General features: G+C 43.0%; 1 protein-coding gene across 1 annotated transcript; it reads left to right on the top strand.

Moving 5' to 3' along the window:
- The first annotated feature begins 21,377 nt into the window (after positions 1–21,377).
- Cox6a1 (cytochrome c oxidase subunit 6A1) lies at positions 21,378–23,811 on the top strand. The gene is made up of 3 exons (XM_005336812.3): positions 21,378–21,538; positions 21,672–21,814; positions 23,544–23,811. Exons 1-3 carry the CDS (start codon positions 21,430–21,432, stop codon positions 23,625–23,627), a joined length of 336 nt encoding a protein of 111 aa, XP_005336869.1. The 5' UTR covers positions 21,378–21,429; the 3' UTR covers positions 23,628–23,811.
- Positions 23,812–26,149: the final 2,338 nt, after the last annotated feature.

Below are 26,149 nucleotides of genomic sequence, written 5' to 3'. Positions count from 1 at the left end.
GTGTGTGTGTGTTTGTGAGATTGTATTTTCTTAATCAACACTGTATGTAATAAACTTAGTGTTCATTTAATGAACATTGCATTTCCTTTAATGACTGTACATTAGAATTATGTATAGCTAAACCACATTTTTATTAGCTAATTTTTAAAATTATAAATATAACCTATGCTCACATTAAAAGAAAAATTCAATCAGTATGCAAAGGTGTACGGTGAAAAATTGAAAGTTCCTGGCAAATTTTTACCCCTTACATTTCTTGTGTACACTGTTTTGAATTTCCAGATGTCACCATCTAGTCTCTCTCTCTGTCTCTCTCTCTCTCTCTCTCTCTCTCTCTCTCACACACACACACACACACACACACACACACACACACACACACACACACAAAGAGATAAAATGAATGGAAGAAAACCTGAGTATGTTAAGTTGTACTCAAAAGCTTGTGCAAGGGCTGGGATGTAGTTCAGTGGTAGAACACTTCGCTGGCAGGCTCAGGCCTTGGGTTGGATCCCCAGTACTGAAAATAAATAAGTAAATAAATAAAGTGCTGGGCACAGTGGTGCATGCCTGTAATCCCAACAACTCAGGAGGCTGAGGGTCACAAGTTCAAAGCCAGCCCCAGTAATTTAACCAGGTCTTTTTTTTTTTTTTTTTTTTAAAGAGAGAGTGAGAGAGAATTTTTTAATATTTATTTATTTTTTTAGTTCTCGGCGGACACAACATCTCTGTTTGTATGTGGTGCTAAGGATCGAACCTGGGCCGCACGCATGCCAGGCGACCGCGCTACCACTTGAGCCATATCCCCAGCCCTTAGCCAGGTCTTAAGCAACTTCATGAGACCATCTCAAAATAAAACACTCAGTGGTAGAGTACTTACCTAGCATGCATGAAGTACTGGGTTCAATCCCCAGCACCACATTAAAAAAACAAAACAAAACAAAAACTTAATAAACAAAATAAAGGTATTGTGTCCATCTACAACTAAAAAAATAATAATAATAATTAAAAAAGAAACCTATTTTTTTTTTTTTTTGGTGGTTGTGCTGGAGATTAAACCCAGGGCCTTCTGCATGTAAGGCAAGCACTTTACCAACTAAGCTATATCCCCAGTCCAAGAAATCTAGTTCTTAAAATAAATAAATAAATAAATAAAACAGCAAAAGGGCTGGGGATGTGGCTCATTGGTTAAGAGCCCCTGGGTTCAATCCCCAGTTTGAGTTTGTGCAGTTTAAGCATGCAAAATGATTTGAGGGCCAGGTACGGTGGTGCACGCTTGTAATCCCAGCGGTTTGGGAGGCTGAGGCAGGAGGATCGGGAGTTCAAAGCCAGCCTCAGGAATCTAGCAAGGCCCTAAGCAACTCAGTGAGGCCCTGTCTCTAAATAAAATACAAAATGGGCTGGGAATGTGGCTTAGTGGTTGAGTGCCCCTGAGTTCCATCCCCAGTACAAAAAAAAAAAAAAAAAATGAAGTACTTCTTCTCTTTGGTACTGGGGATTAACCCAGGTCCTTGGGCATGTGAGGCCAGTGCTCTACCACTGAGCAACATCCCCAGCCCAAGCATATAAATTGAACAAAAATAAAAACAGAAACATTGCACAGAAATAAATAATCAAATGCCATATACCTCGGATCATGGTGGCTCATGCCTGTAAGCCCAGCTACTCTGGAGGTTGAAGCAGGAATATTGCAAGTTCATTGCCAGCCTGGACAATTTAGTGACACCCTATCTCAAAATTTAAAAAATAATAATAAGAAGAAGACTGGAAATGTAGCTTGGATGGATAGGAGCACCCCTGAGTTCAATCCTCAATTAAAAAAATAAAAATAAAAGAAAGAAAAGAAAAGGCCATCTAACTAACTATTTAAGTTTTTTTTTTTCCTTTGGATGAGACTGTCAGAGGTTTTGTTTTGCTTTGTTTCTTTTGAGACAGGTTCTTGCTAAATTGCTCAGACTGGTCTCAAACTTGAGATCCTTCTGCCTTGACCTTCTTGGTTGCTGGGATTACAGATATGCACCATGATGCCTGGTCCTCATGGGTTGTTTTCACATTTTGCTTTCTTAATGCTTTACAATAAATATGAATTTTATCTTCTAATCAGAAAACAACAACATGGATATTATCAAAAGAAACCCTATTTTTTTTAATTACAAAAGGCAATATATACCATTTTAATAAGTCACAAATAAAGAAACATAGGGCAGGGCGTGTGGCTCAGGGGTAGAGGCCCTGGGTTGGATCTCTAACACAGGCAGAAAAATAAAATGTGTAAAGAAAATGTTAATAATATTCCTTTCCTCACATCCAAACTGACCCTCTGAGGTAAACAGCGTCAAAGGCCTGGTGGAAATCTTTCCACATTTTTTTTTTCTCTAGAATATGTTGTTTTTGACATTGGAAAAGAAAGAATGAATAAAAGACCTTTAAGAAAATTTTTTTAAATTTTATTTTAAATGAACCCGCCTCTTCTCTGGCTGTTTATCAGCTTCCATCCCTGGATACCTCCCCCTCTGCAAAGCTATTTGCCCTCCTTCCACATCCAAACTCCTTGCCCTCAAAAAAACCACTGGGGGCCTCTCCCTGGCGGCACCTGCACCTCTGCCTTGGCCCCCAGGTTCTGCAGAAATCAAGGCCAGACCTAGGAAGTGCTGGCCCCAGTGTGGCCCAACCCGGGCCCAGGAGAGCCAGGCCCAGGAGCCCAGGGCCAGGCGAGGCTCTGGGCTCCCAGCGAGGCCCCCTCCTGCCGGCTTTCTCTAGGAGTAATTAAGAGTGAAATCCTCCTCCTGGTGACCCCGTGCTCCTGGCCCAGGCTGATTTACACATGAAAGGTCTACGGAGGGCCTGGGCTTTCTCCTTTTCACATTCACAATGAGGCACAGCCTATAAATAAAACCTCTCTGAGAAACAAGAGGCTTCAAAAATGTCTTTGTGTGTATGTGTGTGTGTGTGTGTGTGTGTGTGTGAGAGAGAGAGAGAGAGAGAGAGAGAGGGGAGAGAGAGAGAGAGAGAGAGAGAGAGAGAGAGAGAGAGAGAGAGAGAGAAAACACACAGTTTGAAAGAACCAGAATGGAGAAAGTGTGAAGGAGGAACATTCTAGTAAAATTATAGCCGGGGTTTATAGAGTGCTTACTATATGCCAGGAATCCTCAGCCATGGGGGCATTACAGTTCCCACTTTAGAGATGAAGATCCTAAGGTTCAGGGAAGGGAAGATTTGCACAAGAAAATAACACTCTGAATTAGGAGAAAAGCTCAGACTCAGGAAGTGGGATGAGCATCCGATGCCGATGATGTTCAGTCTCCTTTATAAGAGTGATTACAGGACTGTATGCATTTGTCAAATTTATGGGACTGTCTACTAAACAGGGAGTATTTTATTCTACGTCAAGTATACTGCAAAAACCCTGGCTTTTAACAAGGTAACATAAAGTAAAATATATACAAAAGAGCAGTGAGTGGTAAAGTCCTGGGGTTCCTTGAGGCCTCTGTGTATCCTATGGGACTGGCTGATGCCTTATTGACCTCTGAATCCGGGGGGAAAGGTAGATACTTGATAAACGTTTGCTCGTTTAAATGAACAAACGATGAAGTAACTCTAGATTCATTTCTTCGTGTATCAAACAAGAAACTGATGAAACACTCTGGCCGGCAAATGCCTTCCTGTCAATTCAGAGGGTTGCCTCTTCCAAGAAGCCCTTCTGGATCTCCTCCTACCCTGGGATTGGATCAGGACCTCCTCTGGGCTCTCACAAAGCCCGGTTGTGTCCCTATCTTTTCATTGAACATGCTATACAGTATTTGGTGCTATGTGTCCTTCAGTTCAGCTCTCTGTGATAGGGCCTGTGTCTGTTTTGTTCAGCCCTATGCTTCTATTGCCTGGCACACAGCAGGTTTGATATCTGATTAAATTAATGAATTAATGCATTTATGATTCATGGTCTCAGGTCCATAAGTGAATCACGCCGGTGTCAGCTGGGGCTGGGTGAGGATCGAGGCAGCAGAAAGAGGCCAAGGAACAGAACCAGGAAATCCCTGTGCAAATGAGTTGAAAGTTCTGGTTTCTGCGAGTTTTAGAACCCTGAAAACAATCCTGCTATAAGTGACCCCAGCAAGAAATTTGGGGTGAAGGGGTGGACAGACAGACTCTGAGAGCAGATGGTTTGCAGGGAGCATAGGGGAATGGGCATCTGCCTGCATCTGTTTGAAGCTGGGGGTAGAGTGGGGCACATGGGTCCCAACACTGCAACTTCTTAGCTGTAATTCAGCCTCCAAGACTCTCAGTCTTCATGTCTGTGAGGGGGGTCAGGCCATATCATCATGTGGACTCCCACCCTAACACATGTAATAGGAGATGAAAGAACACAATGAGAGCAGAGCACCTGCCAGAATTTTTTGGAGAGGGGGTACCAGGGATTGAACTGAGGGGCACTTGACGCCTGAGCCACATCCCCAGCCCTATTTTGTATTTTATTTAGAGACAGGGTCTCACTGAGTGACTTAGGGCCTTACTTTTGTTGAGGCTGGCTTTAAACTTGCGATCCTCTTGCCTCAGCCTCCTGAGCCGCTGGTATTACATGTATGCAGGCCCTGCTAGAATATTTTTAACCCTCAAACATCTTGTCCCTTTTCTTCCAGATGTTTGTCACTCTAATTAAAGCTGCCAATCAGGAGTTTCCTAAAAATATTCACAATTCCTAACATGTAGGGAGTGCCTGCTGTGTGTCAAGCATTATACTGGGAACTTTACATTTAATCTTCTCAATTACTCTATAAGACAGGCTGGTTACTTTTTACTCTTCTTTCTTTCCTTTTTTTTTTTTTTTTTTTTTTTTTGACACCGGAGATTGAACCCAGGGGCACTTAACCACTGACCCACATCCCCAGCCCTATTTTGTATTTTATTTAGAGACAGGGTCTCACTGAGTTGCTTAATGCCTCACTGTTCCTGAGGCTGGCTTTGAACTACAAATCTTGTCTCAGACTCCAGAGCTGCTGGGATTATAGGCCTGAGCCACCACACCTGGCTCCCAGCCGTTTTCATTTTTTTTTTTTTTTTTGAGACAGGGTCTCACCAAGTTACTTAGGTCCTTGCTAAATTGCTGAGACTGGCCTTTAATTTTCGATCCTCTTACCTCAGCCTCCCAAGTTGCTGAGATTATAGGTGCGCACCACCATGTCCGGCATATTATTCTTATTTTCCAGAGTCGAAAGAGGTTCAGAGAGGTGCAGTGACTTGTTTGAGATCACAAAGCCTCTAAGTGGTAAATCAGCCTGACCTGTGAACATCTGTTAACTTGAGGGAGCACCAGAACCCTCTGGAGGGCTTGTTGGGACACACTTTGCTGGGCCCCACCCCCCCAAAGTATCTGATGCAGCCGGTCTGGGGTGGAGTCCAAGAATGAACATTTCTAACAAATTCCCAGGTCATGTTGCTGCTGCTGGTCCTGGGGCACACTTCCGAGAACCACTGCTTAATACCAAGATTTCTCCACTGTCATTATCCCAATTAGGCATGTTATGTCATGTCCAGTCTATTACAATAGGCTTGATTCATGGAATTTGAAGTTTAGTATAGACCATTTAGCACTTCGCATATGTGGTCCTGCAGTCTTAATTAAGTAGAAAGAAAAAAGAAAGAGAGAGAAAGGAAGGAAGGGAGCAAACACTTTCTTCTAGGGGTAGAGTGCTCTGCTTTATCCCTAGCTCTAAAAAACAAGCAACAACAACCAAACAAACTTTCATCTATTTTAAAATTGCAACAAAACAAACATATAAAAAGAAACACTTCTGAAAAATATAAAGGAGCAAGAAGAGGACAGAATCCGTCAGAGATGGTTTTCGTATTTTATTTTTTTAATTGAGAGATGGCTTTTTTTGTTGTTGTTGCTGTTATTAAATTTTTTGTATAGTAAAATATTCTGGATTAAACAACTCACCTGATTAAGAATTCACTGGAGAGCTGGGGTTGTGGCTCCGTGGTAGAGCACTTGCCTAGAATGTGTGAGGCACTGGGTTTGAGGCACCACATTAAAAAAATAATAATAATAATAAATAAAGCTATTGTGTACATTTACAACTATTAAAAAAAATTGCACTGGGTCCAGGAGCAATGGTGAATATCTGTAATTTCAGCAATTTGGGAGGCTGAGGCAGGAAGATCCCAAGTTTGAGGCCTACCTCACCAATTTAGCAAGACCCTTTGCAATTTAGTGGGATTCTGTCTTAAATAAAGAATAAAGTAGGCTGGGTGCAGTGGTGCATACCTGTCATCTCAACAATTCAGGAGGCTGAGGTAGGAAGATTGCAAGTTGGAGATCAACCTCAGCGACTTAGCAAGACTCTAAGGACTTAAGGAGACCTTGTGTCAAAATAAACCATTAAAATAGGACTGCAGATCTGGCTCAGTGGTGAAGCACCCCTGGGTTCAATCTCCAGTATTGGGGGGAAAAGAACTCACTATGCTGGCTCACTGAAATAACCAATGTTTGCTCACCTGGTCTCCCATAAAAGCCAGAATGATAAGATACCCACAGCAGCGGATGGATTTGACTCTAATATGACCAGCTACTAACTCTTTCCAAGAACTTCAGATGTGACTGTGTTACAGTCTCCAGTCACTCTTGTTATTAAATCACATAATTGTATACAACAAACCGATGATTGAGAGTGGGACAAGAAAAGTGATGGTTGGGAATATAGCTCAGGGGTAGACACTGGCCTAGCATGCACTAGGCCCTGGGTTCCAGTACCACCACCAAACAAAACAGAACCCTAATGATGCTACAAATGAGCGGTTGAATGCTTTGGGAAAAGTCTAAAACATTTCCTGGTAAATGTCATTATACATTTTTCCAACTCCATAGAATGCACAACACCAAGAGCTAACCCTAATATGAACTATACTTTGGGTGATAAGGATGTGTCAATGTGGGTTCACCAACTGTAATGAGTGTATCATTCTGGTGTTGGACATTGATAATGAGGAAGACTGTTCATGTGTGGGGACAGGGAGTCGATGGAATATATCTGTACCTTCTGCTTAATATTGTTGTGAACCCGAAACTGTTCCCAAAAAATAAAGCTGATTAGCCATGCAGATAGAGTGGCATAGCCTATGATTCCAGCTACTTGGAAGGCTGAGGCAGAAAGATTGCAAGTTTGAGGCCAGAATGGGCAATTTTGCAAGGCCCTGTCTCAAAATAAGAAATAAAAAAAAACTGGGGCTGAAACTCAGTAGTAGAGCATTCCTGGGTTCAATCCTGGCACACCAATACACACAAATTCATTAAAACAGAAAATGATTAAAAATTTTTGCTTACAGTTTTTTTTTAATATTTATTTTTTATCTTTAGTTTTAGGTGGATACATTAGTTTGTTTTTATGTGGTGCCGAGGATTGAACCCAGTGCCTCATGCATGCCAGGTGTGCACTCTACCACTGAGCCACCACCCCAGCCCCACTTACAGTTTTTTGTTGCTTGTGGTACTAGGGATTGAACCTAGGGCCTCACACAGGCTAAGCAAGTGCTCTACCACTGAGCTATATCCCCAGCCCTTTATTTATTTATTTTTGAGGTACTGAGTATTGAACCCAGGGGTACTTCACAACTGAATTATATCCCCAGTACTTAAATTTTTTTTTTTTTTTTTTTTTTTTTTTTTAGTTGTTGACTGACCTTTATTTATTTACTTATATGTGGTGCTGAGGATCGAACCCAGTGCCTCGCACGTGCTAGGTGAGCGCTCTACCACTGGCCACAAACCCAGCCCCCCAGTACTTTTTCACTTTCTATTTTGAGACAGGGTCTTGTTAAATTTCTGAAGGTCTCACTAATTTGCTGAAGCTGGCCTGGAACTTGTGATCCTCTGACTCAACCTCCCAAGTTGCTGGAATTACAGGTATATACCACCAAGCCAGTCTTTGATGGACTTTTTCAATAAACTTACCAACTACCTGTCTGATTTGATAGGGTAAGAGAAAGATCCTGCTACAATTTTTTTTTAATTAAAAAAGAGGGGATTGTACAATTATCATTTATTTGTTGATTTCAGTTTCATCTCTCTCTAAACAATAATATGTAATATTGGCTTGGTACTTTACAATTTATAAAGCACTTTAAAGTTTATAAAGTACTATCAATTTATTCCATTGAAATTTTTTTTTTTTTTTTGTACCAGAGATTGTACTCAGATTGAACTTGACCACTGAGCCACATCCCCAGCCCTATTTTGTATTTTATTTAGAGTCAGGGTCTTACTGAGTTGCTTAGGGTCTCGCTGTTGCTCAGGCTGGCTTTAAACTCGGGATCCTCCTGCCTCAGCCTCCCAAGCCACTGGGATGACAAGTGTGAGCCACTGTGACTGACAAATTTATTCCATTGAATTCTTACAACTCTGGGCAGTGGGCATTATTGCCGCTTTTCTACAGATTAGGAAACTGAGGCTCAGGGAGAAAGTGAAGACTCCAAGCAACTATCTATAGGTATAGCATGCAACTGGGGTAAGAATTTAGATTTACTGATGAAGGGGCTAACGACCCATAGGCATCGTGCCAGCACGATGGAGAAGGGGATGCCTAGGGCCAGGAGGTAGGAGGTAAGGAGTAGACACTAAGATAATGACTGTGTCTAGTTCATCTCTGGATCTGGGCACACTGTAGCCCCTCAAGAAATATTTGGTACTTGGTTGAATAAATGAGAACTTGAATGAATGAATAACTGAAGTAAGAAACTAGCCTTCCCCCTCTATTTTTTTTTTTTTTTTAATTTTTAGCGGTGCTGGGAATTGAACCCAGGGTCTCATATATGCTGGTAGGTAAGTGCGCTACCACTGAGCCACATACCCAAACCGGTTTTATTTTGAAACTGGGTCTCACTAAATTATCCAGGTTGATCTTGAACTTGTGGTTCTTCTTCTCAGCCCCAGGAGTAGCTAGGATTTACAGGCAGCCTATGCCACCATTCCTGGCTCCTATTACAGGACCCTTATCAGCTGACTAAGGGTGGATGCAGGGCCCAGAATCACCCTCTAATTTGAATGTTGTTTTCACCTCCATTATCAACAGCTAAGCCTTTGTTTATAAATAAATAAATCTTTGTGCCCAGCAGTAACCAGTGCTGGGAATTTAACCCAGGGTCTCTAGCACACTAAAGTACTTTACCACTGAGCTGAGTTCCTAGTTCAGGTAATGACCTTTGAATAAGTGAAGATTTCCTTTGTAATGGCACCAGGAAAACACCCAAGAAGCTCAGGCTCTCTTCACTCTAGGAATTACCCTCTGGCTACCAATGATGAATAATCTTTAGGTGGGTAGGATAAGTCCTCCGGTCCTTGGCAGCCTGGATTCAAATCCTTTCATAGCCATGTTCTAATTATCTGAACTTCTTTTGTCAGCGGGCAGGGGTGTGGGGACCCCAAGTACTTTACTACTGAGCTACATCCCTAGTCCTTTCTCACTTTTTTTTTTTTTTTTTGGAGGCAGGGAGGCTACAGGGGATTGGACTCAGGGGCACTCGACCACTGAGCCCCTTTCCCAACCCTATTTTGTGTTTTATTTAGAGAAAAAGTCTCAATGAGTTGCTTAGGGCCTCGCTTTTGCTGAGGCTGGCTTTGAACTCAAGATCCTCTTGCCTCTGCCTCCCAAGCCACTGTGATTACAGGTGTGCACCATTGTGCTCCACTTCATTTTTCATTTTGAGAGAGGGTCTTGCTAAATTGTTTGGGGCCACACTAAATGGCTGAGGCTTTGAATTTGCAATCCTCCTGCCACAGCCTCCCTAGCCACTGGGATCATAGATGTGCGCCACCATGCTCTACTGGAATGCAAAGTCTAATGGGAGAGATAACCAAGAGAGTAAACTAAACAAACAAACAAAAAACAGATAACAGGGGCTGGAGGTGTGTGGTTTCATGATAGAGCACTTGCCTAACATGTGCAAGGTCCTGAGTTCCAGCACCACACACACACACACACACACACACACACACACACACACACACACACAGAACTAAAAAAATAAAAGAGAAGAGAACTGAGAGCCAGGACAGTGGCACATGCCTGTAATTCCAGTGCCTCAAGAGGCTGAAGCAGGAGAATGGCAAATTCGAGGCCAGCCTTGGTAATTTAGCGAGGCCCTAAGCAACTTAGCAAGACCCTGTCTCTAAATTAAAAAAAAGAAAAAGGGCTAGGGTTGTGGCTCAGTGGTAAAAATGTCCTTGTATTTAATCCCTAGTACCAAAAGAAAAAGAAAGAAAAAAAGAAAGAGTAACCAAGGAAAACCTCTCTAAAAAGTCTGATATTTAAGGAGACACACGCCAAGCAGAGGCATAGCTGCTGCAGAAATCCTGAGGTGGGAATGAAGTTGGCTTGTTTTTTTTTTTTTTTTTTTTTTTTGGTACTGGGGAATTTTAGCACTGAGCCACATCCCCAGCCCTTTTTATTTTATTTATTTATTTTATTTTTAAAATATTTTTTTTAATTTTTATTTTTCAGTTTTTGGTGGACACAACATCTTTATTTTATTTTATGTGGTGCTGAGGATCCAACCCAGCACCGTGCGCATGCCAGGCGAGCACATTACCGCTTGAGCCACATCCCCAACCCTATTTTATTTATTTTTTAAAAAATATTTTTAGTTGTAGATGGACACAATACCTTTATTTTTTAAATTTTTTTTAGTTGTAGATGGACCCAACATCTTTATTTTATTTATTTATTTGTTTTTCTGTGGTGCTGAGGATGGAACCCAGTGCCTCATGCACATGCGGCAAGCACTCAACCACTGAGCCACTACCCCAGCCCCAATACCTTTATTTTGTTTATTTAGTTTTTTCACATGGTGTTGGGGGGTCGAACCCACTGCCTCATATGTGCTAGGCAAGTATTCAACAACTGAGCCACAACCCCAGCCCTTTATATTTTATTTTGAGATAAGTTCTTGCTAAGTTTCTCAGGGCCTTGCTAAGTTGCTGAGGCTGGCTTTGAACTTCACAAATACAAATTTTAAGGGTTTTAATTTCACCATTTCTCAGCAGGGTTCAAGTTCTGTCAATGTTCACAGACTTGAGGGGAGACCTAAAGTCTGATTTAAGTCTGAGAATGGTCACCACATGCAAGGCTTAAACTGAGCTCCTCAGGCTGCGGATGTAGCTCAGTGGTAGAGATTCTGGTTGGGGATACTCAAGGGGATAAAGGGATTTCAAAAGATGGAACAGTTGAAAGAAGCAAGAGAGCGGCTGGAGTTGTGGTTCAGTGGTGGAGGGCTTGCCTGGCATGTGTGAGGCCTTGGGTTCGATCCTCAGCACCACATGTAAATAAATAAAAAAAGATCCATTGACAACTAAAATATATTAAAAAGAAAAGAAAAGAAAAGAAAGGAAGGAAGGAAGGAAGGAAGGAAGGAAGGAAGAAAGAAAGAAAGAAAGAAAGAAAGAAAGAAAGAAAGAAAGAAAGAAAGAAAGAAAGAGGAGACAAAGGAGCTGGGAAGATGATTGCAGGACCCAGACTTTGGATACCAAGGTGGATAGAGGTAGAGGTGTTCTCAGGAGGCCCTGAATGCTAACCCAAGGAATCAGAGAAGAGAAATCACTTCCAGTTCTAGAAGATAACATGGCTTTTCCTATGTTTGAGAGAGTCAATGTGAGGTATGAAGGGCAGTAAAATAAATAAAATAAGATATAAAGGACTAGGAATGTAGCTCAGTAGTAGAGCATCCCTGGGTTTCTCACCACCACCCCAGCATGGGTGGTGGTGAGAATATCTCCGGAGGAATATAACAGAAAACCCTAGGGTGAGCTGGGTGCCGTGGTCCATGCCTGTCATCCCAGTATCTTGGGAAACTGAGGCAGGAGGATTGTGAGTTCAAAGCCAGCCTCAACAAACGTGAGGCACTAAGCAACTCAGTGAGGCCCTGTCTCTAAATAAAATACAAAATAGGGCTGGGGAGGTGGCTCAGTGGCCGAGTATCCCTGAGTTCAATCCCCAGTACCCCCCCAAAAAAGAGAAATCTCTAGGATACAGATTGGAACTAGGGCAGAGAGGAATACTGAAGACACCCCTTTCCTCCACCAGGGTCTGGGAGACAGAGAAAAAAAGGAGAAGCTATCCTGAAAATCTTCATAGACATAACTCATAACTCACAGGGTGCTACCCTTAGCAGTACAGACTGGACCAGGGTGGCTGGAGGACAGGAATGGGGACAAATTTTTCATCCTTTGTCCTTTGTTGGTTTATTTATGGTAATTTGAATAAGTAGTAGGTAGGAATGTATTACCTATTCAATACTTAAATAATTATTAAGAACCAAGCAGGGGCTAGGGATGTGGATCAATCGGTATCGCGCTTGCCTGGCATGCGTGCGGCCCGGGATTCGATCCCCAGCACCACATACAAACAAAGATGTTGTATCTTCCGAAAACTCAAAGAGAAATATTAAAAAAAAAAAAAAAATTCTCTCTCTCTCTCTCAAAAAAAAAAAAAAAGTGTTAAAAAAAAAAAAAAGAAGAACCAAGCAACCAGGCATGGTGCTATACATGTTTGTAATCCCAGGGACTCAGGAAGCTGAGGCAGGAGGATTGTTCCAGGCCAGCTAAGACCTTGAATTAAAAAAATAAACTAAAATAAAATACAAAGGACTGGGGATGTAGCTCAGTGGTAGAGCACTGCTGGATTTAATCCCCAATATAACAGAAACAACAACCACAAAAACAAACAAACAAACAAACAAAAAAACACCACCAACAACAAAAATACAGTACTAGCTGAAAACACAGACTTTTGAGAATTTTATTTTTGGCCCAAATTTGGTTTAATTTTTGCTTCTCAGTTTCCTTCTGTAAAACGGGGATGATAGTAAAGTCTTACTCTGAGGGGTTGTTGGAAGGATTAAATGAAATAATACATGCCAAGTGCCATCATCCCAGTAAGGGTAGGCTAAAGAGGAGTTATTTGAATTAGTAATAGTAAGGAAGGTGGGCAGACGCCTCTGCAGGGTGGTCTTAGTTTGACCTACAGGGGTGGGTAGAGAGCTGGGCTTTGGAGTTAGGCAGTTAGGCGCAGCACAGCAGAGGTCAGTGTCTAACAGTGTCTAACTGTGACTCTACCAGTCACAGTGGCCCTCCCCTGCAAAATGGGCACACCTCCCTTTCTCCTAAGATCAAAGGAGGTACTGGGTGGGGACAATGCATGGACTGTCCAGGGAAGCACCCAGTGACTTGGGAGTTATGACGATGAAGATTTTTTCAGGATGAGCCTTTCTCTTTTTCTTTCTCAGGCTCAGGGCAGAGGTTTTCCAGTCTGTCCCCTCTGCCCTCGACCCAGGTGGGAAGTGAAGATTTTTTCTTCTTCTTCCAACCCTCGGGAAGATGCAGAGGGCCCTAAGAAGGAGTCCCTGAAGCCCGGGCGAGTCTCCCACTAGCTTTCACAAGTTCCCCTTCTCTCCTCCCTTCAAAAGGATCCTGACACCAGACAGCCACGTTGAAGGTCGCGGGCGCGACTCCCAGGCCGGCTCGTGGGCGGTGCCCGCACATGCGGAGTCTGCCACCCACCGGGCGAGCACCGTACTGCAGGCGCGGGTGCAGAGTCGCCCCAGTCCAGCTCCGGGCTGCAAAACTTCCTTCCGCGCCAGGCCCGAGGGGTCCCCGCCCTCAGGCGGCTTACAGTCTAACTAAAAAAACTACCAATCCCCCCCCCCAAAAAAGATAATAGTAGTATTCAGGGTGGCATACACTTGTAATCCCGGCAGCTTGGGAGGCTGAAGCAGGAGGATGGAGAGTTCAAAGCCAGCCTCAGCTAGTTAGAGAGGCACTAAGTAACTCAGTGAGACCCTGTTCCAAAATAACAAACAAAATAGTAATAATACCAGCTGTTGCTATTTGTTCAGCCAAGTGCCAAGTGCTTTACATATAAGTTCATATTCAGTCTTCCCAACCATCCTAATAGTAGGTACTATTTTTTTCCCTCATTTGGCAGATGAAAAAAACTGAGGTACAGAGAGATGAAGGCATTGGTAGTGGAAAAACCCATAGAACCAGGAAGATTTCAATCCAGTTTTGGCCAGGCACAGTGGCTCATGCTTGTGATCCCAGTAGCTGGGGAGGTTGGGGCAGGAGGATAGCAAGTTCAAAGTCAGCCTCAACAATTTAGTGAAGCCCCAAGCAACTTATCAAGGACCCTGTCTCAAAAAAAAAAAAAAATGAAAAGTGTTGGGGATGTAGCTCAGTAATTAAACGGCCCTAGGTTCAATCCCTGGTACAAAAAAAAAAAATCATTAAAAAAAAATTCAGCTTTGAGAACCTGAGTTCCTAACCTTTTTTTTTTTTTTTTTTTTTTTTTAATGCCAGCTCTGTGTCCTCCCTCAAGGGAATTCAGAGGAATGGAGGCAGAGGGCAGGAGGTAACCGGGAAAGGCTGCCTATGAGAGGTGAAGACTGGGTGGGAAGCGCATTTCCAGCCAGGAGACCCAGTTGAGCAAAGCCTTGGATGCAGACGTGTGTATGAACATCAGCAGTGACCAGGATGAAGATAGAATTGAGCACCAAGTTCTAGTGGGTTACAGGGATAATGATCCCTGGAGTCTTCTCCAAAAGCTGACAATCAAGGTTGGCAGAGATCTGGGAGGTGAACTGTAGAAATAAGCAATAGCTACCCTTCACTGTGCACTCTCCCTGTTCCGGGCTCTCTGCCTAAACTATCACATTAAACTCACAGTATCTGTGGAAGATGGTCAGTTATTAGCCCCATTTATAAATTAAGGAAAGGAGGCTCAGAGAGGTAAAGTGGATTGATTGCCCCAGGCCCTCCTGGTAGGAAAGAATAGGGCCAAGTATCAAAGCCACTTAGCCCAGGGTCTGAATCTAGTGCCCTAACCTGCATAGCTACACGATTCTGCCTGCCTGGATGAACAACCCCCACCATCATCACTTGAGTCCCTAGAAAATAAACTCTCACGTTCAGCCCTCTCTGCAAACCTCTAGATATACACTGTCAGGGATCTTTCTAAATTGCAAAGCTGATTTCCTGCCTCCTAGCCTAAAACCAAGGCTTCTCAGTACCCTTTAGTCAAGATCCTAACTCAGAGGGCTGGGGGTGTGGCTCAGTGATAGAGCACTTGCCCAGCACATGGGAGGCCCTGCATTCTATCCCCATCATCATAAGAAACAAAGAGATCCTAACTCAGCATGGCCCACAGGATCCTGGAAGGACCAGTCCTTGAACCCTCACATCTCCAACCTTAAGGCATTGGTTGGAATTCTGGATTTAGTACCCCCCAATTTTTTTTCCTGGAAAACTCTTTCCATCTCCCTCCCAACACAAACTTATCCCTGACTCCCTAACTCGTGTCTGTGTGTGTGTGTGTGTGTGTGTGTGTGTGTGTGTGTGTGTTGGGGGGAGAAGTGTCACCTCCTACAAGAAGCCTTCTTGAGACTGCCCCCTTCAAAATTCATACCAAATGCCCTTCTGCTTTGCTTCCATACATCCTGTACCTTCCTCCCTTGATCATGACAATACCAACAGTTAACTTTTTTTTTTTTTTTTTTTCTTTTAGACAGATTCTCACTGTCTGGTCCTGGCTGTCCTTGAAATCCTGGGCTCAAGTGATCCTCCTGCCTAAGCCTCCCAAGTGCTAGAACAACAGGCATGTGCCCACATTCCCAGATTAACAAGTATTAAGCATTTGCTTTTGTTTTTTTAATAGTAATGGGGATTGAACCCAAAGGAGTTTAACCACTGAGCCTCATCCCCAGCCCCCCCCCACACTTTTTTTTGAGACAGTCTCGCTCAGTTGCTCAGGGTCTTACCAAGTTGCTGAAGTTGGCTTTGAACTTGCAATCCTTCTGCTTCAGCTTCCTGAGCCACTGGGATTACAGACATGTGCCACCACACCTGGCTTTTTTTTCCTTTCCTTTTTTTTTTTAAGACAAGGTTGCTAAATTGCTGAAGCTGGCCTTGAACTTGCCATGCTCCTGCATGTGCCACTGTGCCCGGCTGAGCTTTCACTTTGTGCCAGGCATGGTTAAGGTCACTTGAGTTAACAAAGCAGTTTCTTATAGTGGTTAAATGTGCTTCTGAATTTCAGTCTTGGCTGTGTCACTTATAGAGTGAAACTTAGGCAAATGATTTAACTTCTTTGTACCTCAGTGGCCTCATCCCTAAAATGGGGATATGAACATCACCTATTTCAGCAGAGTGGGGTGGTGCACACCTGTAATCCCAGCAGCTCGAGGCAGGAGGATCACAAGTTCAAAGCCAGGCTCAGCAACTTAGCGAGGCCCTAAACAATTTATTAAGACACTACCTCTAGGGGCTGGGGATGTGGCTCAAGCAGTAGTGCGCTCACCTGGCATGCGTGTGGCCCAGGTTTGATCCTCAGCACCACATACAAACAAAGATGTTGTGTCCGCTGATAACTAAAAAATAAATATTAAAATTCTCTCTCTCTCTCTAAAAAAAAAAAAAAAAGACACTGTCTCTAAATAAAATATAAAAGGAGGGCTGAGGTAAGCGCCCCTGGGTTCAATCCCAGGTCTTAAAAAGAAAGAAAGAAACCCGCCTATTCCACAAATGCCACTGCTGTGTCCCAAGTCCAGGCACACAGTTGAGACCCTAATTGTTATGAATGAAAGACACTGAGCAGTTCAGTCAAGGTATGGAGAGGGTGGAGGTAGTGGCCACAACTCCCTGGTTCTCCTGAAGCCTGCTGGAAATATGCCTCAGTGCCAGCTCCTTCTCCCAGGATTAGTTGCTTGGTGGACAAATATTTATTGGATCAGGAATGAAAGGTGCTCTTAGCTGGGAGAAACCAGAATAGAAGGAGCATGTGGGATGTCCCAGAAAAATTTCTTCTTCAGTAAGTCCTGTCCTTGGCTGGGAAGCCCCTCCTGTCTTGCCCCAGCATCTCCCTCCACCACCAGCCGCTGCCCCAGCATGGAGGTGTTCACTATCACCTCCCTGTTTCAAGGAACTAGGGCATCAGAGACAGCCTGAGTGGCCTCAGCCTGAGTGTAAACATCACCAGCTGCCAGAGAGGATGACGTCAAATCCCGGCCTGGCTGCTTATGGCCTTGGAGAAGCTCCTTACACAGAGAGGCTGGGTGTCCTGGGGAGACTGGGTGGCGTGTCTCCGTGAGAGGGAGCACGTGCAGATCTGCCACCTCAGCACCCCAAGAACAGAAATTTCTAAATCATTTTATTTTTATCAACTTGTATTAATTGTGTATATTAATAGGGATCAGCGAGATATTTCCACATGGGCAGACAGCATACGCTGATTCAATCCACATTCCCTTTATCCATCTTCCCCACCAAACACACATCCTTCCCAACCTCTAGTAACCACTATTCTCCATTCAGTCATGGAGACAGAAATTAGCAGTTCTTTTCTTTTCTTTCTTTTTTTCTTTTTTTTTTTTTTAGTTGTTGATGTACCTTTATTTTTTTATTTATTTATATGTGGTGTTGAGGATCGAACCCAGTACCTCACACATGCAAGGCAAGCGCTCTGCCACTGAGCCCCAACCCCAGACCCAACAGTCCTTCTTTTTCTCACTGACTCCTATTTAGAGCATCAGATCAGCATGAGCTAGATAGGGTGACCTCTTGGAGTTGGTTTATTTCTAAACCAAACCTTGTATGGCTAAGAGGCTAAGAGAAATATCAGGAGTGCTTAACTGCCTAGGTCTGCCACTTACCTAAGTCTGTGTGACCTTGGGCACTTTCCTGCACATCTTGGGTCTTAGTTTTATTATTTGAAAAAATGGGGAGAACAGTTATCTACCATGGTTGGTATTAATATATACTCAGTGAGTGCCTATCATGTGGCATGTGCCAGTGCACAAAACTGAATCCCTGCCCCTGTGGTGTTTGGTGGAGGAAGACAGACAATAATTCCATGAATATTTAATATAGCAGATGGTGGTGAGTGTGATGAAGATGGATACGGCACCGCAAGGCGGATAGAGTGTCAGAGTGGGGAGGGGCTATTTCTTTTCCACCAGGGAAGGTCTCTCGGTAAGATGAATTTTAAGCAGAGACCTGAGTGCAGGAAGAGAGTAATTCACTGGGCTATCTGGGGAGAAAACTCTGTCAGGCAGAGAAATAAACACATGCAGAAGTCCTGAGGCAAGAGCATGCCTGATATGTTCAAGGAAAGACAAAAGGGCCAATGTAGCTAGAAATATTTAGACAGCAGGTGGTGGAGATCGGAGTGATGCCAGAGAGATGATTAGGCTCAGGTTAGGTAGACCCTGGTAGCTCACATTACGTATTTTTTGTTTACTCTGAGGGAAATGGGAGCCATTGAGGACTATGAGGAGAGGAGGTAGGTGACTTGACTTAAAGGATTCCTCTGACTTTGATGTAGAGAACAGATCACCGGGGGATGGGGCAGCAGGAATATCAGGAGGTTGTTGCAATTGTCCAGGTGGGAAATGAGAATTCCTTTGACTAAATGAGCAGCAGTGGATGGTGAGTGGTCAGATTCTGTGTACAGCTGAAGGAAGAGTTGGCGGGATTTATTGATGGATTAGATATGAAATTGTATTTGTGGTGTGTACGTGTTGTGTGTGTGTGTGTGTGGCGGGGGGTCGTTATGACCTGAAAGAAGTGGTGGTTTCCTGATGTGGGGAAGATAATTTCCACAAACTGCTTAGCACAGATTTGGGCACACAATAAGTCCTCAATAAATATTCATATTTTTTTCATATTGATGATTTTGGTTTTCTGGGCTGGCTAAATTTGGTCATCCAAGGCTTTGCAAATGCTGAATATACCTGTCAATAACATCATACCCATCATGCCTGAGTATGTACTGTGTCTTCCAGCATGTGATAGGCAGAATCTTTACTTAGCAGTGTGCCACCCTGCAAGGTGTAAGAAAGTCCTGTGAGAGAATGAACATTTGTTGATCTTTTCTGGAAGTGCTCAGGATAGAACCTAGAAGCCTGGTGCATGCTAGGCAGGTGCTCTACCACCCAGATACACTTCCAGCCCATTCGTTGAATTTATAACGCATTCTAGGCAATGAATATTTTTGTTTAATCCCATCTTCCCGACTAGTATGCAAGCTTCATGCGAGAGAGAGAGAGAGAGAGAGAGAGAGAGAGAGAGAGAGAGAGAGATAACAGCTCTTGTCGACTACTGTGTTCACCTAGCACATAATTGACATTTTAGTTAATATTAAATGAGCATCCTCATTATTACAGTTGAGTAACTTCCCAAGGTAGAGTTATTTTTAAAGTTGCTCATGTGGATCTTGAAGGTGCCATTCTCCTGCCTCAGTTTCCATAGTTAATGGTATTACAGGTGTGCACTACTGCACTGGGTGAAGCTGGGTTTTGAAAAATATCTGTTGGGTGAAGGAATTCGTATTACAGTCTTGTCTTGTTTTTTTTTTTAATATTTACTTTTTGGTTAGACATAATATCTTTATTTTGTTTATTTAGTTTTATGTGGTGCTGGGGACCGAACCCAGGGCCTCACGCATGTTAGGTGAGTGCTCTACTGCTGATCCACAACCCCAGCCCCTACAGTCTCGTTTTAAAGAGGAAATCTAGTTGGCAGCTGACAGATCAGGGATTCAATCTAGATCAACCTAGATTTCCTGATCCCTGAGCTTGGTCCCCTACCTATGGTTATGCCCTGGTTATTGTATCATACACTGTTTGGGTTTAACGATACCTGGGGAGTTGATGATCCTGATAACACCATGAAACTTAGAAAGATATAATTCTGGGTCAGATAGTAAAGCTCTAGTAATATGATCTTAAATGTTTGTGCTCATGGAACTGCATGACGTGAAAGCATTCGTTTCATCTAACTTGCCCCCAGGTGATCATATAGGCTGTAATGGAGAAGATGTGAGCTCAGTCTTTAAACACTAAGGGTTCCTGTGTGTCTCTTACCCCAAGGGTTATTAATCTGAAGCACAAATATTCCTAGACGATCTCTAGATCTTCCCCCAACCTTGCTAAAACTGTGTGTACTTTAGTGCAGGTAATTTTTTAAAAAATTATTTTATTTATTTATTTATTTTTATATTGGGGATTGAATCCAGGGCCTTGGACATGCTACACAAGCACCTTACCTAGCTCACAAGTGAGTTTTTTTTTGTGTGTGTGTGTGTGTGTGTGTGAAAATGCTTCAAAGCTTTCATTTCATCCCTAAAGGAGCCTACAATCAAAAAGTTTGCATTCGGGCTGGGGTTGTGGCTGAGCGGTAGAGCGCTCACCTAGCACGTGCGAGGTGCTGGGTTCGATCCTCAGGACCACATACATAAATAAAATAAAATAAAGGTATGTGTCCAACTACAATTAAAAAAATATTTTTAAAAAGTTTGCATTCATCATACATGTGTGTATGTGTGTATTTTAGTGTGTGTGTGTGGGTCCAACCCAACTCCACTCCCATGTTTGGCCAGTGCTTTGCCACTGAGGCAATCCCCAGCCCCTATACATATATTTTTAAACTTTCATTATTTAATTTATTAAAATTTTTGAGGTGAGGCTGGGATTGTGGCTCAGCAGTAGAGCGCTCGCCTAGCGCAGGCGGGACCTGGTTCGATCCTCAGCACCACATAAAAATAAAGGCATTGTGTGTGTCCATCTACACCTAAAAAAATAAATATTAAAAAAATTTTTTTGAGGTACTTGGGATTGAAGTGGAGAATTCTAGGCACGTGCTGTACCAATGAGCTACACCCCCAGCCCTTCTTTTCTTTTTCAAAGTGTTTTTAGACATATAGAAGGAAGAAAAAAGAAAAAGAAAAAGATGAGAAGGAAAAAAAAATCGCCTCTACAATTTTTATTTCTAGAATTTTAAGGGAGAGAAAGCCAGCGTGACCAGAGGCCAAAAGTTGAGGATGTTGAGCCGAGATTAGAATCCAGATTTTCTGGTACCAATTCTAGTTTCGATTGCTATAAATTGTATTAAGCACCTGCTATGTGCCAGGCACGATTCCAAGTCATACCATTTCCAGATAGAACTCTGAGAGTGCTGCAATGGCAAACGCTTGATAGTACAGAATTTATATTCCAGTGGAATGGCATTTTGGACATGGTGGTCTGCGCTTGGAACTTCCAGTTGCTGTCCATGGACTTCCACTAAAACAGCGACCAGAGAGGGAGGAGCCGCGTTCGAATTTCCTTTCTGCCTTCCCAAGGTGGGACCGCAAGGAGCCTGGAGGGAATACGCACGCACTGGAAGAGAGGGCGCATCCTGGAGCAATCGGCAGAGCGCATGCTCTGTTGGACTCGGCGACTTGGAGGATTTTGACAAGGTACTCCTTCATGGGGATGATAGTGCGCAGGCTCCTCGGGCTCGGTTAATGCCATTGAGAAGGTGTCGTCCAATAGGAACTTGTGTTTTAGGTCTTGGTCCCGCCCTCAAGGCTCTTTTCCTCTTCCGCTTCCGGCTCTCGGGTAGTCCTGGTCAAAATGGTGGCGGCGGCTGTATCTGCGTCCCGGCTTTCTAGACTGCTGGGTCGGTCTCGCCCACAGGTGGGGCGGCCTATGTCGAGTGGCGCCCACGGCGAAGAGGGCTCAGGTACTGGGGTTGGGGTCGGCGGGACGTGCCGCATCCCCACACTACCGTCGCGGGGCGGGACTGTGACCTTGGGGGAGGGAGAATGATATCCGGGCAGGTCTGCCAGGGCTCAGCGGTTGTGACTCCTTTGCAGCTCGCATGTGGAGGGCCCTCACTTACTTCGTGGCGCTCCCGGGGGTGGGAGTGAGCATGCTGAATGTTTTCCTCAAATCGCACCACGGAGAGCACGAGAGACCCGAGTTCATCGCCTATCCCCATCTCCGCATCAGAACCAAGGTACGCCCTTGCTGTTGTCTGTTCTCTTTTCATTGCGTGTGCCCTAGTACAAGTTCTTCATGCTCTAAAAGCGTGGGTGCCTGGCGTGTACAGTTTTTCGTCTAATTCTCGCAATTAGAAATTAACTGTTTGGGGTCATGTCATTTGTTTCCAAGGTCATAACTGTGAGTGCCCTTCAGGTTTCCTTTCTTCTGATGCATCCAGCGTTTTGCGTTCTGAAGTTCTATGAAACAGCTGTTTGTTGCATAAAACTTGGGAGATTCGGGGAAACCTTTATGGAGTGGCAAGGTCTGAACATAGCTCAGCTTTCTAAAATCTGAGCATCTGCCAGGTGCTACCTTCATAATAAAGAGACTGATAGCTTCCTCTACCCCCTACAATACCTATCTTGTTTTCCCTTTGGCTATTCAGCTATGGCAGTCATTTGTTTAACATCATCCTTGGGCACTATCCACTAGATGGCAGTACTGTTCATCCCCCAATGTCTCCAAATACTACTCCGTGTACCCTGGAGGGGCAAAAACCACCCTGGGCTGGAAACCATTGCTCTAGAGTCATGCTTTCAAATGTGGTGAGCAAAGTAATTGAGGGTGGTTTGTAGTTTCTCAGTCCAGAGAGTGTTTTAGGTCTGGGATAAAGCCTAAAATCTTATTTAAATAAGTATCTCCTCCACTGTACCATTCTGATACAGGCGATTTGAGAATTACACTTTTTCTTTCTTTACTTTTCTGCAATACTGGGAAGGAACCCAAGGCCTCACACATACTAGATAAGTGCTCTACCACTGAGCTATATCCCAACCTGACTTTTTTTCCCTCCCCACCCAAGACAGGGTCTCACTGCATAACCCAGGCTGTCCTCAAACTCATGGGCTCAAGAAATCTTCTGATTCCACTGATATATGCTGGTAATCCTAGCAACTTGGGAGACTGAGGCAAGAGCATTGCAAGTTTGATGCCAGACTCAGCAATTTAGTGAAGCCGTGTCTCAAAATTAAAAAATAAAGGGGCTCCTGGGTTCTCCCTCCGCCTCCCCATAAAACAACAACAAACAAAACTTCCTTTCTCCACCTCCTTAGTAGTTGGGGGATTATAGGCATGCATTACCGTGCCAGGTTTAAAGATTACACTTTCACAAATCTAGCCCTGGAGGGGCTGGGATTGTGGCTCAGCGGTAGAGTGCTCACTTAGCACGTGTGAGGCCCTGGGTTCGATCCTCAGCACCACATAAAAATAAATAAAATAAAGATATTGTGTCCAACTACAACTAAAAAATAAATACTTAAAAAAATCTAGCACTGGATATACTAGTTACCAGTATTGTCTATTTTAAGAATGGCTCCTGGGCCAGGTGTGGTGGTGCACACTTACAATCCCAGCTACTTGGGAGGCTGAGGCAGGATGATCTCAAGTTGGTTAGAGGCCAGCCTGAGCAATTTAGTGAGACTGTCTCAAAATAAAAAAATTTAAAAGGCCTGGGAATATGGCCCAGTGGTAAAACACCCCTGAGTTTAATCCCCAGGACTGAAGGAAAAAAAAAAAAGACACCTCCCCCCCACAGTCATTATAGGAGCTCCCTTAAATTATGGGAATGTTGAAATATGCTAATAAAGGACTTACTTTTCATTTTTGTTTTGCTTTTTGTATGTTACTGTGTTCTAAGTAGTTCATGGCAGTGTTCTTTCTGAACTGTTCTCTGGAAGTATCTAATTGACATCTTCATTTCACAGCCCTTCCCCTGGGGAGATGGTAACCATACTCTATTCCATAATCCTCATGTGAATCCACTTCCAACTGGCTATGAAGATGAATAGAGCATCTGGACCATGACTCAGGCACTGGGGACCACAGCACTGGTTTGGACCATTACACTGCATGAAGACCAGAAAAGTATATGGGACCTTAAGTTCACTTTACATTTACCAATTGATGACCATTATACTGATTTTCCATCTCTTTGAGGCAGGAGATGGCTTAAATAAATAACTTAAACTTAAATTGCATTGAGTGAAAGTACATTCTTTATTTTTTCTTAGAAATTAATTTTATTATTTCTGTTTCTGCAGTGAAGGTCTATGTCTGCTTTTGATAGTATTTAAGATCCAGTTCACCTCACTAAATAACTAACAGATTCTTGGTTTCTTGTGCCTAGGGTAGGTAAAGCCAAGGGACCAGTGTACAGAACACCAGAGCTAATGAAGTATTTAAAGAGGTTCCTGACAGACTGGGGGTGCCAAGACATTTAATGGCCAGCAGATTGACAGTAGTTTACACCTGAGATACCTGCGATTCAGTAGGAGGTGCTTCCTCTGGGTTTCAGCTTTCTCATGTCCTAGTCCAGAAGCATTTGGTGCAGAATCCTCTGCATGGTTGGAAAATTTTCTCCAGAGGAGTTGTTTTCATCTTGGAGTTAAGATTTAGCATCTTCAAGGTTGGAAAGGCCAGAAACCTTTAGAAATACAGTCAGTGGGACACATTTCTGCTTGGTAGTCTTGGCTTTATTTATTTCTGAAATCAAAATGATCCCATAACCATTAAGAATGAGGAGAAACAGGGCTGGGGCTATAGCTCAGTGGCGGAGCAGTAGCCTAGCATGTATGAGGCACTGGGTTTGATCCTAAGCACCACATAAAAATAAGACAAACATGTCCATCCACAACTAAAATATATATTTTTTAAAAAGAATTAGAAATAGTAATAGTTACAAAATTGCCTTGAAAGGGTGATAAATTTATCATCAAAATTGAAAATATTTAAATTAGCTGAGGTAGTTAGAGTTACATCTGGAGAGGATGAAGTCAAAATAGGATAAGGAACAGTCAGAATTATTTTTTGAGTAGCAATTTAAATATTCCTTTTGCTAGAATGTGTCCATGAAGCAAGAAAGCTATTAATATGTGGATATTTTAGACTTAATAATTTGAATATGATAAGCTTTTAAATATACATCAAAGAAGTTTCTTGAGATGAGATCTTGCTATGTTGCCCAGGCTGGTCTCAAGCTCCTAGGCTTAAACAATTCTGCCTCAGCACCTCAGTGGATGGAACTGTTGGCACATGCAACTTGAAGGATTGTTTTGGTTTTTGTTTGCTTGTTTTTGGTACTGGGAATTGAACCCAGGGTGCCTTGTCATTGAGCCATACCCCCAGCCCTTTAAGTTTTTTGAGACAGGGTTTCCCTAAGTTGCTTAGGGCTCACTAAATCTGCTGAGGTTGGCTTCAAACTTGTGATCCACCAGCCTCAGTCTCCTATTCACTAGGATTACAGGTGTGTGCCACTACACCCAGCAAAGAATTCTTAACAGATCTGTTTTGGCAATCAGTGATAATATATGCGGTGGTGAATACCTGTAATCTCAGCTACTCAGGATGCTGAGACAGGATTGACTGCAAGTTTGAGGCCAGTCTAGGCTGCTTAATGTGAACCCTGTATCAAGATGAAAAATAAAAAGACTGGAGATACAGTTCAGTATTACAACACCACTGGATTCAATCCCCAGTACTGCAAAAAAGAAAAAAAAGAATCTTATATTTGCATTTTGTGATATACCACCTTGCACTCAGTTCCTTTTTTTTTTTTTTGGTATTGGGGATTGAACTCGGGGCACTACTCAACCATTGAGCCACATCCCCAGCCCTATTTTGAATTTTATTTAGAGACAGGGTCTCACTGAGTTGCTTAGCTCCTCGCTAAATTGCTGAGGCTGACTTTGAATTCATGATTTTCCTGCCTCTGCCTCCTAAACCACTGGGATTACAGATATGCACCACCACACTTGGCTGTACTCTGCACTCAGTTCTTACAAAGCTGTTGTGCTAGTAGCCAGTCTGAATTTAGGATAGAAGTACTTAACAGTACTTAATTTCAGCTTGCTGTCAGGCTTTCCTTAACTGAGTAACAAATAAACAAACATGTATGTATATATCCAATATAGATATATACACATACATATATATGTATACACATACATAAATACATTTAGTGGTACTAGGGATTGAACCCAGGGGCACTTCACTGGGCTACATCCCCAGTCCTTTCTATTTTTTCTATAATATGTTTTCAAATGACATTAAGGGCCAGTCACATTAAATATGAAGTTCTAATTGGTCAAGTGGAGAAAAAACAGAATTTAGGCCTCCTGAAAATCAACTTCATACTATCTTTGGGCATATAATAATACACCAAATTCTTCAAGATAGGTATTTGTGGGGATTAAATTACTTTCTAGAGTATGTAAGTAATCATCTGTTCCTGACATTTTCTGGTAATGAAATACAAATTTATTTTAAGAAAGTGTGGTGGGGGTATGGTGGTATATACCTGTAATTCCAGCAT

Source organism: Ictidomys tridecemlineatus, chromosome 2 (genome assembly GCF_052094955.1).
Source record: "Ictidomys tridecemlineatus isolate mIctTri1 chromosome 2, mIctTri1.hap1, whole genome shotgun sequence".
In the NCBI taxonomy this organism is placed as follows: domain Eukaryota; kingdom Metazoa; phylum Chordata; class Mammalia; order Rodentia; family Sciuridae; genus Ictidomys; species Ictidomys tridecemlineatus.
This window is presented reverse-complemented; position numbering and strand designations above follow the sequence as displayed.

Coding starts and splice junctions, on each gene's coding strand:
- Cox6a1 (XM_005336812.3), top strand. CDS start 21,430: ATGGTGGCGGCGGCTGTATCTGCGTCCCGGCTTTCTAGACTGCTGGGT. Junction 21,539..21,671: donor CCACGGCGAAGAGGGCTCAG/GTACTGGGGTTG, acceptor ACTCCTTTGCAG/CTCGCATGTGGAGGGCCCTC. Junction 21,815..23,543: donor ATCTCCGCATCAGAACCAAG/GTACGCCCTTGC, acceptor TTCATTTCACAG/CCCTTCCCCTGGGGAGATGG.